At 51.7% G+C, this 12,879-nt stretch overlaps 1 protein-coding gene across 9 annotated transcripts in view; it reads left to right on the top strand.

The window, feature by feature from the left end:
• The window catches only part of PPP4R1 (protein phosphatase 4 regulatory subunit 1), a 48,744-nt gene extending 36,356 nt beyond the window's left edge, over positions 1–12,388 (top strand). For all 9 annotated transcript variants that reach the window (XM_065932578.1, XM_065932577.1, XM_065932583.1 and 6 more), the window contains 9 exons: positions 1,795–1,943; positions 2,718–2,813; positions 4,147–4,332; positions 5,360–5,521; positions 7,822–7,922; positions 9,710–9,830; positions 9,916–10,050; positions 10,392–10,533; positions 11,269–12,388. In XM_065932578.1, coding sequence (XP_065788650.1) covers positions 1,795–1,943; positions 2,718–2,813; positions 4,147–4,332; positions 5,360–5,521; positions 7,822–7,922; positions 9,710–9,830; positions 9,916–10,050; positions 10,392–10,533; positions 11,269–11,432 — 1,256 coding nt within the window. In that variant the 3' untranslated portion in view covers positions 11,433–12,388. The remainder of the gene's footprint in view (positions 1–1,794; positions 1,944–2,717; positions 2,814–4,146; positions 4,333–5,359; positions 5,522–7,821; positions 7,923–9,709; positions 9,831–9,915; positions 10,051–10,391; positions 10,534–11,268) is intronic.
• Positions 12,389–12,879: the final 491 nt, after the last annotated feature.

Below are 12,879 nucleotides of genomic sequence, written 5' to 3'. Positions count from 1 at the left end.
ATCAGTGGAGGTGAAGTCTAGCTACATTTAAACTTGAGAAATTTCATCAGTGGAGGTGAAGTCAGCCGTTGTCTTTGTTGGGCTTTAGCGTCTGTTGTCACTTTATGGTCTCTGCCTGGAAGAGCACCTGGCCCATACAGGGTGCTCGGTACGTGACGCTGGCTGATTCAGTCGATAAATGTGTTATCAAACATCAGCATTGCGGACAGAAAGAATGGCACGACATATTTAAATTGTAGCAGGTTTAAGAACTGAAGTAGAGAAATAATTAAATCGTAATATAACATTGCTACTAAAATCTCAATTGCAGGCTGTAAATTTTAAGTCAAACAGTATTAGTCCCTGTTTCACGATGGGAAACACAGTTATATCCTGAAACTCATATGTCCATGTAGCTCTTTGCAAAAAGCAAACTACACAGATTACTTCTAGCTTATTTGTTTAAAAAGCATTAAAAGTAGCATATTCAATATTCCCATTAATGTTTATTAGGTGTTAGAGAACTGACTGACCAGCAGGCGTGTGCAGAGCACCCCCGGAGCAGGCCGCCTGTGTGGGGCGTGCTCTGTGAAAGGCTTCCCGTGACGGGGTCACCAGGGGTCAGGGACGCAGACCCCCCTGCTGTGTCTGCCGGGTGGGGCGGGGGGTGGGCAGAGCACTTGCCCAGTCCAGAGCATGGACTGGACAGTCGGCCTCATTTAATTCTGCGATGATTTCCTTGTGGGAACTCAGAGGATTCTAAAAGGGCAGCAGAAGTGACTAAAGGATTAGTACAGATAGTCGCTGAGATTCCCAGAAGAGTGGGGATACATTCCACGAGTAAGCTTTCATGATCAGACACCTCAGTGTAATGTGTTCAGTCAGTTCGTCATCCTGTACATTTCCTTTGTCTCTGCTGCCAGTGCCTCGTAGGAGACTTTATAGTAAATTTTATAAATGCTGTAGCATGGTAATAGGCTATCTTAATAAAATGCTGATTGCTTTTTAATCATGTTTAAGTAGAGCGGGAGCCCACTTTCTTATCTTTATACTAAATAAATTTGCAGTTAAACTTCATAAATTCTTATGTTTTGAGCATCCAGGTGGATTGTTATTTGAATAATGCTAAACAAAATGGTTTGTTGTTTTTATTTTTTGGCTAAATTCCTCATTTGGGGCAGAGGAGGAAGAATGCTTATCTTCGCTTTGAGCGACTTTTATACAGATGATGTAACTCAGAGTCGTAGACAGTGCTGTTGCCAGACTTCAGCACTGCTGCTTGGCAGTCTGTTGTTTCGCTTTCCTGAGAGCAAGATAGTGCTTGTTTGGGATTCCTGTGTTTGGGGCAAGTCACTGATTTCACTTAAAAAAAAAAAAAGAGGAAAATATAAATAAACCAGAGTAAGATGTGAGATGTTTAAATGTGACTGCCACAGACGTCTTTGTAATTCCCGTGTTTTATGTTGGCAGGGTCTGTGTGACTGCTCTCCTGCTAAGGTGGCTTAGTAAGTAAGCCAGTCCCGCTCATGGTCCCCGAAACATAGTTCACTGACCCTGAAATTGACTAGATAGCGCCTCTTCTCATACTAACGCAGAATAATGCACAGTAGTGGGTAAACACTTTAATCTTATGAAAACGTATTAGTTTTCTACTTCTTCCCTTGGAAAACTAATGATTGACCACAATAGCGGTCTCTTCCAGCTTCTCGAGGGTGGTGTCCCCAGAACACTGCACCTCGTTGAGCCCGCAACCGCGTCCGCGCAGGGGGAGTCCCACGTGGCGGCCCCACTCACAGCCTGTCCTTCGGCCCACAGCGCAGGTGGACGTCTTGGCTGCTGCCCTGCGCGCCTCCAGCCTGGATGCCGGCGACGAGGCTGGCGAGGCCGCCCGGAGGACCCCCCAGGATGAGCTCCCCAGCTGCCGGCTTGACCATGACACCGCTGGGCCTTTGATCAGTGAGGAGGTGAGGGTGCCACGGGGCAGGCACATGTTCTCAGGCAGCCGTGGCACTCATCACGGCCGCCTGGTGCCCCCGCTTCTGCATAAAGTCACCGCGTGCCATCTCTGTGACACCCGAGGCTCACGGCTGGTGCTCGGAGTTAGCAGTTGCTCCGTCCTGCCCACCACAGCACAGTTGTGGGTGTCCCTCACCGCGGGGGGCTGAGCCCTCTGTCGGGGTGACGAACTCCTCCCGTGTCTTTCTGACGAGTCGCTGGGTCTCTGCCCAGCCTCTCCCTGCAGCGAGCACGGTGTTGAGCGAAGATCGGGACTCGAGGCCAGGAGTGGGTGTGGGCTGTGCTGGCCCCCCGGCCTGTGTCCTGCGTGCTACAGTGTCATCTATGACAAGAAAAAAAGGTATATTTGTGAAATTAGAAATAGCCAGGAATAGAAACAGTAGAAGAAAAACTGCATACGACATACCGTAGAAGAGTTGACTGTAGTACCCTCTACTGTTTTTATTGATCGCTAATTTTAGATATTTCGGCCTTTTCAAAATTACTTCTAAATTTGCTTTTCAATTACATTTCTTCTGGAATTTATTTTTAAACCTTAAGCAGCCTATTCTGCAAGTTTGATTTGAGGCAGGGGAACTTTTAGGATGTCTTATATCTGTTTATAAATGTTGAAAAGCATGAAGACTTTATATGCATTCCTGTCTTTTGGAGGTCGTGAAAGGTGAGCAGCTTAAATGGTGTAAGAGCAGGGATGGCTGTCTAAGTGACTTTTCTCCCAACAGACCATGGACTCTGCCCTCCACTACATTCACAATGACTCAGACTCGGGCACCAGCAGTGGTTTCAGCCCTGATGAGGAAAGGAGAGCTAAAGTCCAGGTCAGTGACCCCAAACATGTTACTTTCACTCCACTTTTCAACCCATTTCTCCCCAGATTTGGCCCTTCTGATGATGTTTTGGAAAGGAGTGCTTGTGTGTCATATTTTTGATGAGAAGATTCAAGCAGTGGAGGACAAGCAGAGACCTTTTCTTTCTCACACCATGATCCCTGCCCCCCAGGGTGACCACAGCCGCCCTCCTTCATGTTTGCTCAGAGCGTGTCTATGGGCACGTGAGCGCATGTATGCTCACCTTTGTCTTTCAGAGACAGCCAGGCTGTCATGCCTGGTCTTCATGCCTGGGTTGTGTGGCTTCTCAGGTGGAGCTGGGTTTCAGAGAGGAGAACGTGAACACAGGGCCAGAGCCGCCATGAGGTGCCGTCAGCCACAGGGTGACCTGAGGCAGAGGCTTCAAGTGGGACCCCTGGGGTGTGGTGGTACCTTTCTTTTCTTTTCTTTTTAAAACGTCATGTCTTGGAGCTCTTCGCACGGGAACGCAGATCCACCTCCGCCCCCACCCATGTGGGCAGGGCTGTGGTGGGTGTGCAGGTGTGCTATGACATTACAGGTGAAGCCCATGCATCATGATGGTGCCTGGGCCAAAGGGGGCACATCCTTGATTTTTGTTTGTTCTGTTGATTAAAAATGGAGTCCATATTCACAGTGTTTTAAAGCACGCTTTTTCCAAGCCAGTACATAAAGACTGTCTTATTGCTTCCATGGGTTTCCACTTTATTTTCTAAAAATAGAGAATAGGTTTACAAAGTACAGAATTAAGCTTCCTTCACAGCTTTCTCCTCCAGCACCCACTTGGTTTTTCACCCAAGGCAGCAGTTGTGCCTTTATCTTGTAGCTCCTTGCAAAGCTGTACCACCCAAAATCATTCATACAAGTTGTTAGAGGTGTGCACACTTCAAGTTTCCATAGATAATTGCTAAAATTCCCCTCTGGAGGAGGTGGTGGTAGTTTTAAGATCCTGGCTGATGATGGCGCGGGAGCAGACCCATTTCACCTGGGTCTCTGGGTCACTCCAGACTCTGTAATCTCTGCCAGCACTGAACCACCTGCTCTTGTTTCTGATGTCTTGTAAATTTAGTGAACAGTTCTTATCATCGTCTAAGCCGTTCTCTGTTTTAAGGTCTTGTTTCTCGTCTTTCTCTTAGAGGTACTTTTATTCACTGATACATGTATTTCCCTTCGCATGTTTTCTTATCTCTTTCAGTTATTAGAGACGTGGAGACAGGTTTTTTGCTACTGTATGAGATGCTGCGTTAAATCCAGATATTTAACATAAGCGTGCCTAACCTGCAAAGTCTCAACCTGTCTCGTTTAGGACGTGGTGCCCCAGGCCCTGCTTGACCAGTACCTGTCCATGACCGACCCCTCACGGGCACAGACCGTGGACACCGAGATCGCCAAGCACTGTGCCTACAGCCTGCCGGGCGTGGCACTGACACTCGGCCGCCAGAACTGGCACTGCCTGCGCGAGACCTACGAGACGCTGGCCTCGGACATGCAGGTGTGGGGCCGCCGGGCAAACCTGGGGGCCGGGGCGGGGGCGGTGCGCAGAGGGTCTCCCTGCGGGCCAGGCTCCTCCCTCCACTCGCACATCATGCCTTCTTTTGGACCAAACTGCTAGAATCTGCCTCCCATTTGAACTGCCGATGCCCCTAACTCACAGAGGTGCTGGTGCTGTTGTCTGAAATGTATGTGCAGATTAGTTCTTGAGAAAGTGGGCCTCCTTTCCCCCAAAAACAGTATCAGAAATGCTTCCTCCACACAGCCGGTGACCCTGACTGAGCAGTTCCCCACCTTTGTTCCCCGGCCTCTTGTGGCTGTGGTGGCAGTGACGGGACAGCTCTGACCAAGGTGGGGAGGGGCTCCTCCGAGCACCCCGTCCTCCTCCGTGGGGCGCACGTCAATCACTGTGGGCACAGCATTCTGTCTCAGGAAGAGATCCTGGTGTTTGGGAATGGGGATTAATCCCTTGTCCTAAACAGCTTCTCAGCAACTAAAGTTTCAAGCTAAATAACAAAGTGAATTTTTAAATTAAGGCCACACGAGGAAGTTTTTGACATAAAGTTTCCTACAAAAGCAGGGCATTCCTGTTAAGTAGTTCTTTTCCAGGGCTGCCTTCAAGATATTTCCCCAATCTTGTATATTTCTAATGGCCAGTTCTTTAAGAATACGTTTTGAGGTGGTTTTTAATCCAGGGTAGACCATGTGGAGTCAGGAGGGGGACGGGGACACCAGGAAGTCGGGCCCCCAGTGCTCCAAAGGCACGCAGGCGGCTCCACCATGCTCACAAGCACTGTTTTCCTTCCTGAGCGAAGGGGGGAATGATACCTACTCCGAGGGACTTGACATTATTCTGCCAGTTTTTGATAGCATTTTAAACTGGGTATCTATTATTACTGTTTTATTTTGATTTCACTTGAGGTAAAGAACATTGTTCAGATATACATTAGCATCCGTGTACTGTCCAGACGTTAAAGCACCAGGACTTTGTGTTCCACTCACTGACGCCCTTGTCTTCATTCCTGCAGTGGAAGGTTCGAAGAACGTTAGCTTTCTCCATCCATGAGCTCGCAGTCATCCTGGGAGACCAGCTCACAGCTGCAGACCTGGTCCCAATTTTTAATGGATTTTTAAAAGACCTCGATGAAGTCAGGATAGGTGTCCTGAAGCACTTGCACGACTTTCTGAAGGTAACTTTTAAGTTCTTTTACATTAAGATACTAGACTTCCACTGTCAATTTAGAGTTTTGACTCCACACTGCCACACATGATAGGTTCCCATGTGTTCCGTGAGAAATGCAGCCATGAGTTTGATGGCAAAAGGTGACTTAGAAAACAGTCCCACTCTGATCAGTTTTGCTGCTGTCACTTTAGTGTTTTATTTTAACCATCACGCTGAATTTCATTTGGAAATGATGTTAGATCATGGTTACAAACGTTTGTACATTTTTTTCTCAAACATTACTGAACTGAACACAGAAAATCCCATAGATGTTCAGCCTTCTGTGGTGTATGGGAACTCTGAGAGGTCCCCTTGTCCTCACCCTCTGATGTGAACCCTGGTCTCCAGTAGGAGCAGCGCTGACCATAAATGGTTTAGTCCTAAGCAGCTACCGTAGTTGTAAGTCTGAGGTGCAAGAGAATTATAATCATAGTTTCTCAGACTGTCCCGAATTGTCCCCTCGACTCAGAACCTAGTGGGGATCACACGTTGAACTGAAGTGCCTTTTCAGTCCCTTAGATCTAGACCAGCCTCACTGACTCCCACCTTCAGTGGCCTGGGCCTGTTTGAAGAGGCCAGGCCGGTGGTCTTGCCGAATGTCCCCAATTTGAAATGTCTGAGCACTGTCACCTAGTCAGATTCAGTTCCACAGGTGGTGCGTGCAGGGGCACAGCCTCTCTGCATGGGTCCCGGGTCTCCTCTCAGGGGTAACACGGTGTGGGCTTCTGGGGCCCCGGTGGTGCTGAGTCCAGACTCCTGGTCATGGGTCGGTGCCTCCTCGGTGGGCAGTGCATTCAGACTCTGAGCATCTCTCCCCGCTGCTTCTGCACTCGTGCGTCTGTACCCAGCTCCCCCCTGAATCACTTGTGACTGTGTGAATTGTAAAATACTGATTTTCTATTTTTGTAACTCTGTACTTACTAGTATCTCCTGTAAAAATAACCTTTTCCTTCTCTTCCTCTGCCCTTTTGGAAGTTGGGTTTTTTTTAATTAATAGTATGGACTCCAGAATTACCTTTTTATTCTGTGTAATGTAATCCATTTCTGTTGTTTTAAGCGTAAATTTGGCATCTGAGAGCCCTTGAAGCCACCTCCTGTGTCCTTTCTGCCCTCATTTCCAGGCACGTCTCACTCTCAGGCCCGGCTTCTCCCATCTCCCCGGCAGCCCTGGTCCTTTCTGGGGAGCCTGGGTGTCTGGAGCTCAGTTCTCAGGGGACAAGAGCTTGGGGAGGTGGTTTGAAAAGGCATTTAGTTTATATGGTGTCTTCACTTCCAATCCAATACCATTTCCTCTGCTTTCTTCACACTTTTTCTTTTCTTGTGGTAAAAGCTCTGTTTTTTAGCATCATTACCATATTAAGTCATTTGCTAATTTAATTGAGCAAATGAAAAAGTTTCAGAATTGCTCCAATAAGTCGTCCAACATGAAACCAGCCACATAATGGTCAGGACTTCTTCAGCACATTGTCGTTAGAATGTATTCCATGAAGCTAGAGAGTCAGAATACTGATTTTAAACTTAGACTCTTTCTTTGTGACTCATGTCTGTTTGATGTACAGCTAAGTTTATTTGCTTCTGTTTATATCAACTTTGGGGGCTTCCTTAGTGGCTCAGATGGTAAAGAATCTGCCTGCAATGCAGGAGACCCAGGTTTGATCCCTGGGTCAGGAAGATCCCCTAGAGGAGGGCATGACAACCCACTCCAATATTCTTGCCTGGAGAATCCCATGAACAGAGGAGCCTGGCGGGCTACAGTCCATGGGTTCACAAAGAGTCGGACACAACTGAGCAACTAATAGACACATCAACTTTTAGAGGTTGCCCCCTCATTGACTATAAAGCTGTTTTCAAATATTTAGAGAACAGTTATTGGGATAAATTAATTTTTTTCACTCAAGTGTTTATGAGCACCTACTGTGTGCCATTACAGTGCTGTCCACTGGGCACAGATGTGTGAGCAGGAGCATGGTTGCCGCCTCGGGTGGCCCTAGGGTGTTCCTGTAACACTTTGCCTGGGGTTGGGGGGGTGGGGGGGAGGGCGCAGCAGAGGTCAAAGGAGGTCATGCCCTGACCCAGGAAGCAAAGACTGAGGAAGAGGAGGACTCCTGAAGGTGGGTGGGGTTATCAGGGGAAGTGGACTTAAGCCTACACTTCAGACAACATCTGTCCTCCTCCAGAAGGACGTGTGGTTTACAGTCGTTCAGCAGCGGGTGAAGGAAACCATGTCTTTGCCTTGTCCTCGTGAATGTTCTCATTTTGTTTCTTCAGCTTCTGCACATCGACAAAAGAAGAGAGTATCTGTATCAGCTTCAGGAGTTCTTGGTGACTGACAACAGTAGAAACTGGCGCTTCCGAGCCGAGCTGGCCGAGTGAGTCCTCAAGACGGAGCGACCTTCGGGGTGTTTGCGGGGGTGAGGGGTGTTGCTTCCCCTCTGCCTGTCCTGGGTTTACTTCCTCGTCACCGCGTGAATCCTTGTTTCTGTCTGGCGTCCAGCTCCTTTCACGCGGCTTATGATGTGGGTCTGGCTGGCAGTGAGTTCTCACAGATTTTTTTTTTCAAGACTATGTCACCTTCGTTTTTTAAAATTGTGATAAAATACACACAAGCACCTTTGCCGCTGGTGCAGTGTCCCCGCCGTCCCGCTTAGAGCATCTCCTCATCCGAGAAGGACGCCCCGGCCACCCGCCCGCGGCCCGTCGGCCCGCCGTGTCCGCGTTTGTGAGCGTCTCCTCCTGGGGGCGCCGTGTGAGCCGCAGGCGCGTGTGTGGCCCCTTCACACAGCGCGCCGTCACGCTCATCGCGGGGCAGCTGTTGGAACGACCTTCCTTGTGACGAGTGTGCACCGCTCTCGTGAACACACCACCTTTCAGTCCCTTCCCCTGGGTGGGTTCTGCCTTTTAGCTGGCGTGAACAGTGCTGCTGTGAACACCCGTGGAGAGGTGGTGGTTTCAGTTTTGTGAGGACGTGCTGGATCATCCAGTGATTGTGTGTTCATGTGATCGAGGAACTGCATGGCTGTTTCCACAATGGCTGCCGGCTCATGCATCCCCGCCAGCGATGGGTGTGCCCGGGTTAGGGGGGCGTTTCCCCACGCCGCCCCCTTTTTTCAGCCGTAGCCGGTATCACAGCTGGTGTAGAGTAGCACCATCGGTCCGGGTGTGCGTTTCCTCAGTGATCAGTGATGGTCACCTTCTCACGTGCTGTTGGCCGCGTGTACCTGTTCTCTGGAGAGATGTTCGTTCAAGTCCATTGCCTGTTTTTCAGTTGGGCAGTTGAATTGTCAGAGGCCTTTATTAAATATTCTGGATGCTGGGCATCACCTGCATTTCCAGAAGACACCTTTGCCTGGCTGTGGGGTTGGGGCATTTATTTCCGCACGTCCCAGGGTCACTGCCCCGGGCGCTGTCCTGCCCGGCCTCTTCCTCTGGCGCTGGTGTGGACGCGGGGTGTCTGTCCAGGCTGCGGGCGCCGCGTCAGGCAGTGTCGCCATGTAACCTTCGTGCCCGCGGCACTCTGACACAGCGTGGGCTGCCGTTGCTTTTTGCTGAGGGTGGGGGCTGGGGGCCTCCTCTGCCCAGAGCCCTCCCAGCCCTGGGCTGGGATTGCCACCTACGTGGTGGAGGCTGCCCAGTGCGGCGCAAAGGGAGGCCCTCTGCCCCCTGGGGAGACCTGTGTGTTGGGCCCCCCGGAGCCCCCACCCTCGCTGGGGCCGTGTCTCTGCCCGGATCTGTGCTCTGTCTGGGCAGTGCTCCCCACCCCTCTCCAGCAGGACAAGACTCTTGCTTGGCATCAGCAAGGCATCTAGGCTCAGGAAGCTCCGCCTGGCCTTCTGGGCCAGCTTCCAGGCGGGGGCGCTGACAGGCTTTGCTGCCTTTCCATGGAGTGGGAGCTCGAGGCTTCTGCTCCTGAGGGCACAGCCTCCTCTACTTTGCCAGGCTGGGACAGGGTCTGCAGGGCAGCTCTCCCCAGGTCTGCGTGCCTTTGGATGGGGCATCTCGTCACTTTATTGCTCACCTGACTCTGCACCTGACCCGCCGTGCGTTCCACTCTCAGGCTTGACCAGGATGGCGCGTGCTGCTGGAAAGCAGCCGTCTCCAGCTGTCGTGCTGGCTGAGGGGTTGTGACTGCGTTTCTGTCTCTCTCATCACTCTGCAGACAGCTCATCTTGCTCCTGGAGCTGTACAGCCCCCGGGACGTGTACGACTACCTGCGCCCCATCGCCCTAAACCTCTGTGCAGACAAGGTGTCCTCCGTACGCTGGATCTCCTACAAGCTGGTAGGTGGTCACATCCTTAGGGCCCTGGAGCAGCGGCGTCGGTGAGATCGGGCAGCGGCGTGGCTCACCTGCGTGTCCCCCCCAGGTCAGCGAGATGGTGCGCAAGCTGCATCAGGCGGCACCGCCCACCTTCGGGGCAGACCTCATCCAGGAGCTGGTGGAGAGCTTCGGCCGCTGCCCGCGGTGGTCCGGGCGGCAGGCTTTCGTCTTCGTCTGCCAGGTGAGGGCCCCCTTCACTCCTGCCCTGTCCCTGAGGGCAGGGCTTTGCTATCTGGGCACCCCGCCCCCCACCCGTCCCCCGAGCTCCCAGTAGCGGCCGTTGGTGCCTGGAGTCCCGGGGTCTCTGAAGATGAACGTGTCGCCAGGCCTCTGCGGCCAGGTCTCCTTTCTGCATCTCCCAGGGCCTCCCAGGCGTCACGTCAAGTTCCTGAGTGCCCAGGATATTGGTGTAAAGGTAGTCGCGGGACCCTGAGGCACTTTAGAGGTTTCTGAAGGGCTTCTCCATCTGGCATTCCGGCCTGGTCGATAGAGCCAGCAGTTGACGCAGGTCTCTGTCCCCAGACCGTCATCGAGGACGACTGCCTGCCCATGGACCAGTTCGCCGTGCACCTGATGCCCCACCTGCTCACCTTGGCAAACGACAGGGTTCCCAACGTGCGCGTGCTGCTCGCGAAGACGCTGAGACAGACTCTGCTGGAGAAAGGTGGGCCGGCGGCCTGAGCGGGAGGCCTGGGGTCGTGGGAAAGTGACACAGCGTCAGGGGCGAGGAGAGGGACACTGAATTTTCACCCTCCTGTTCCACATGACCCTGTCTTCATACTTTGAACTCAGTAGTGTGGCCAGTTGGGTATCCAGCGAGGACCATGCCTTCAGCACCCACCTGCTGTCCATCTTGCCGTCGGGGCGGGAAGCGTGTGTGTGAGGCAGGGGATGTGCACTTCCTTAGTGTCTGCTTTGCTGCAGATGATAAGCTCCTCCCTCGAGACTCAGGCCATTGGGTTTATTGTAGTTGCACCCCCCCCACCCCAAACGCCTGATAAATGTCCCTTGAACCTGTGTATTCCTGAGCGGGGACAGGTAGAGGTTTGTGTAGACAAACTTTGTAATAGAAGGCAGGGGCCTGTACATTGCTCCCCATTCCTCCTTTGTAATTCATCACTGTGAATGGTCGCACAAGACTCTGGTTCTCTTTGTGTGGATGGTTTGTATTTGGAAAAGTTTTTCCTCTATCTAAGGCAAGTAGTGGCTGTAACAAGCACCAGTTTTAATATGTTTGTTAGCATTGCTGCCATTAGATAGCACAAGATTTAGTCTGTTACGAAAACAAGGTAAATTTTTTATTCTCTTATATTCGGGTGAATATAACTGAACGTGAGTCAGTCTGGATCACTGTCATCCAGCAAAGCTAACTCCAGTTGTCTGCATTTCCTGTTTCCAGAGCACTTCCTGACCTCCGCGAGCTGCCACCAGGAGGCCGTAGAGCAGACCATCATGGCTCTGCAGATGGACCGCGACAGTGACGTCAAGTACTTTGCCAGCACCCACCCGGCCAGCACCAGGATCTCCGAAGACGCCCTGAGCACAGCCTCCTCCACCTACTAGTTGGCATGGTCCCGGGGGCCTCCCACTCCCGGGGAACTGAGGTCCCGCTGGCGCCCACGTGTGGCCGGGGACAGCCTCGGGGCCCGTCCTCCCGCGACACTCGGCTGCAGGTGCAAGTTGCCTACACTGATTCCAGGGATTCTCAGAGTCAAGAGAAAGTATAGTCAACGCGGTTGTCTCGTCTTGACTTGAAGGGAAAACACTTTTCTCAGAGGATTATAATCGTCACCGAAGCCTTAAATCCTTCCGTCTTCCTGACTGAATGAAACTTGAATCGCCCAGCGTTCTCCTCGGAAGGGATGCGACGCCGAGGCCCCTTTGCTTCCCTCTGGTTGATCTCACCACCGCGAGACGGAAGCGCAGCCAGAAGGCGGAGACCGCCAGCCGGGCTGGGCCGAGACTGCCAGCACCAGGCCTCGCCATGTCCACGAGGGCAGGGCCCTGCGGAGGCTGTGGCCGCCGCCCTGTCCAGCCCGAAGTGTGACTAGTTTAGCCGTGCATAAACAGGGAGGAGATATTTTTTGGATTTCTCCTGAGGGCTCAATGCTAACACTACGTGGAGCTGATTGTGACTCTTAAATGCAGCATATTGCTGTGCATACTCATAGAGTCTGCCGAGCGTCTGTGTCCTGGTTTCTTCATGCTGGTCATGACCCGGAGGAAATTTATTAGCACCTATTCTGTATGTCAGGTGTTTTTAACTTGATCATGATCGGCTCTGAGGTGCAACTTGTCTCACATACTGTATACTCCCGTGCCCCCGGGGAGGGCCGCAGTCTGTAATCATGCTCTTGGACTGTTGTGCACAAGTTCTCTTGTCCAAATAAAATTTATTACTAAGATCTATACAGAGATGGACACACTCTGACTGCTTTCTAGAATAAATGCAATTTGTGACCTGTATTAATGATTTTAGTATAAAATGGGAAAACTGGATTAAAATATTTGTCTTTTAACTAGTTTGGTAACTTCTTTGAAACTTGTGCACATCCTAGGCTGGCAATGGGCCTCCTGGGCGTCCCCCCACCAACTGAGGGCAAGTGTGCACCCCGATTCCCACCCCCCTGCTGCCCGGGGATCTTCACTCCCAGGAAAGGCCTCTGAGCCTGGGTCTGTGCGTGCGAGGGGAGGGTGAAGCCTGCCTGCCCCGCGTCTGGCAAGTGAGACGCCGCGTGGACAAGCTTCATGAAGACTGTGAGAGATGCTCGCTCAAGTGGCCGTGGCGCTCCCGTGGTTTCAGTTCTGTCTTCTCAGCTGGTGGGGACTGCCCCAGGCGTGTCGTGAGCCCACTGTGACCTCAGACCTCGGGGATCCACAGGCTGCCTCCTGCGCTTGTCATTACAGATGAGCCTCTGGTTACTCCTCCTTCGTTATAACCGGATGTTTGTGTTCTGGGAACGCATGTGGACAGATTCATGGAGACGAACAAAAAAGTAAACACACAGGT

Source organism: Muntiacus reevesi, chromosome 4 (assembly GCF_963930625.1).
Source record: "Muntiacus reevesi chromosome 4, mMunRee1.1, whole genome shotgun sequence".
Taxonomy (NCBI): Eukaryota; Metazoa; Chordata; class Mammalia; order Artiodactyla; family Cervidae; genus Muntiacus; species Muntiacus reevesi.
Note: the sequence above shows the minus strand (reverse complement) of the source record. Positions and strands in the feature narration are given on the sequence as shown.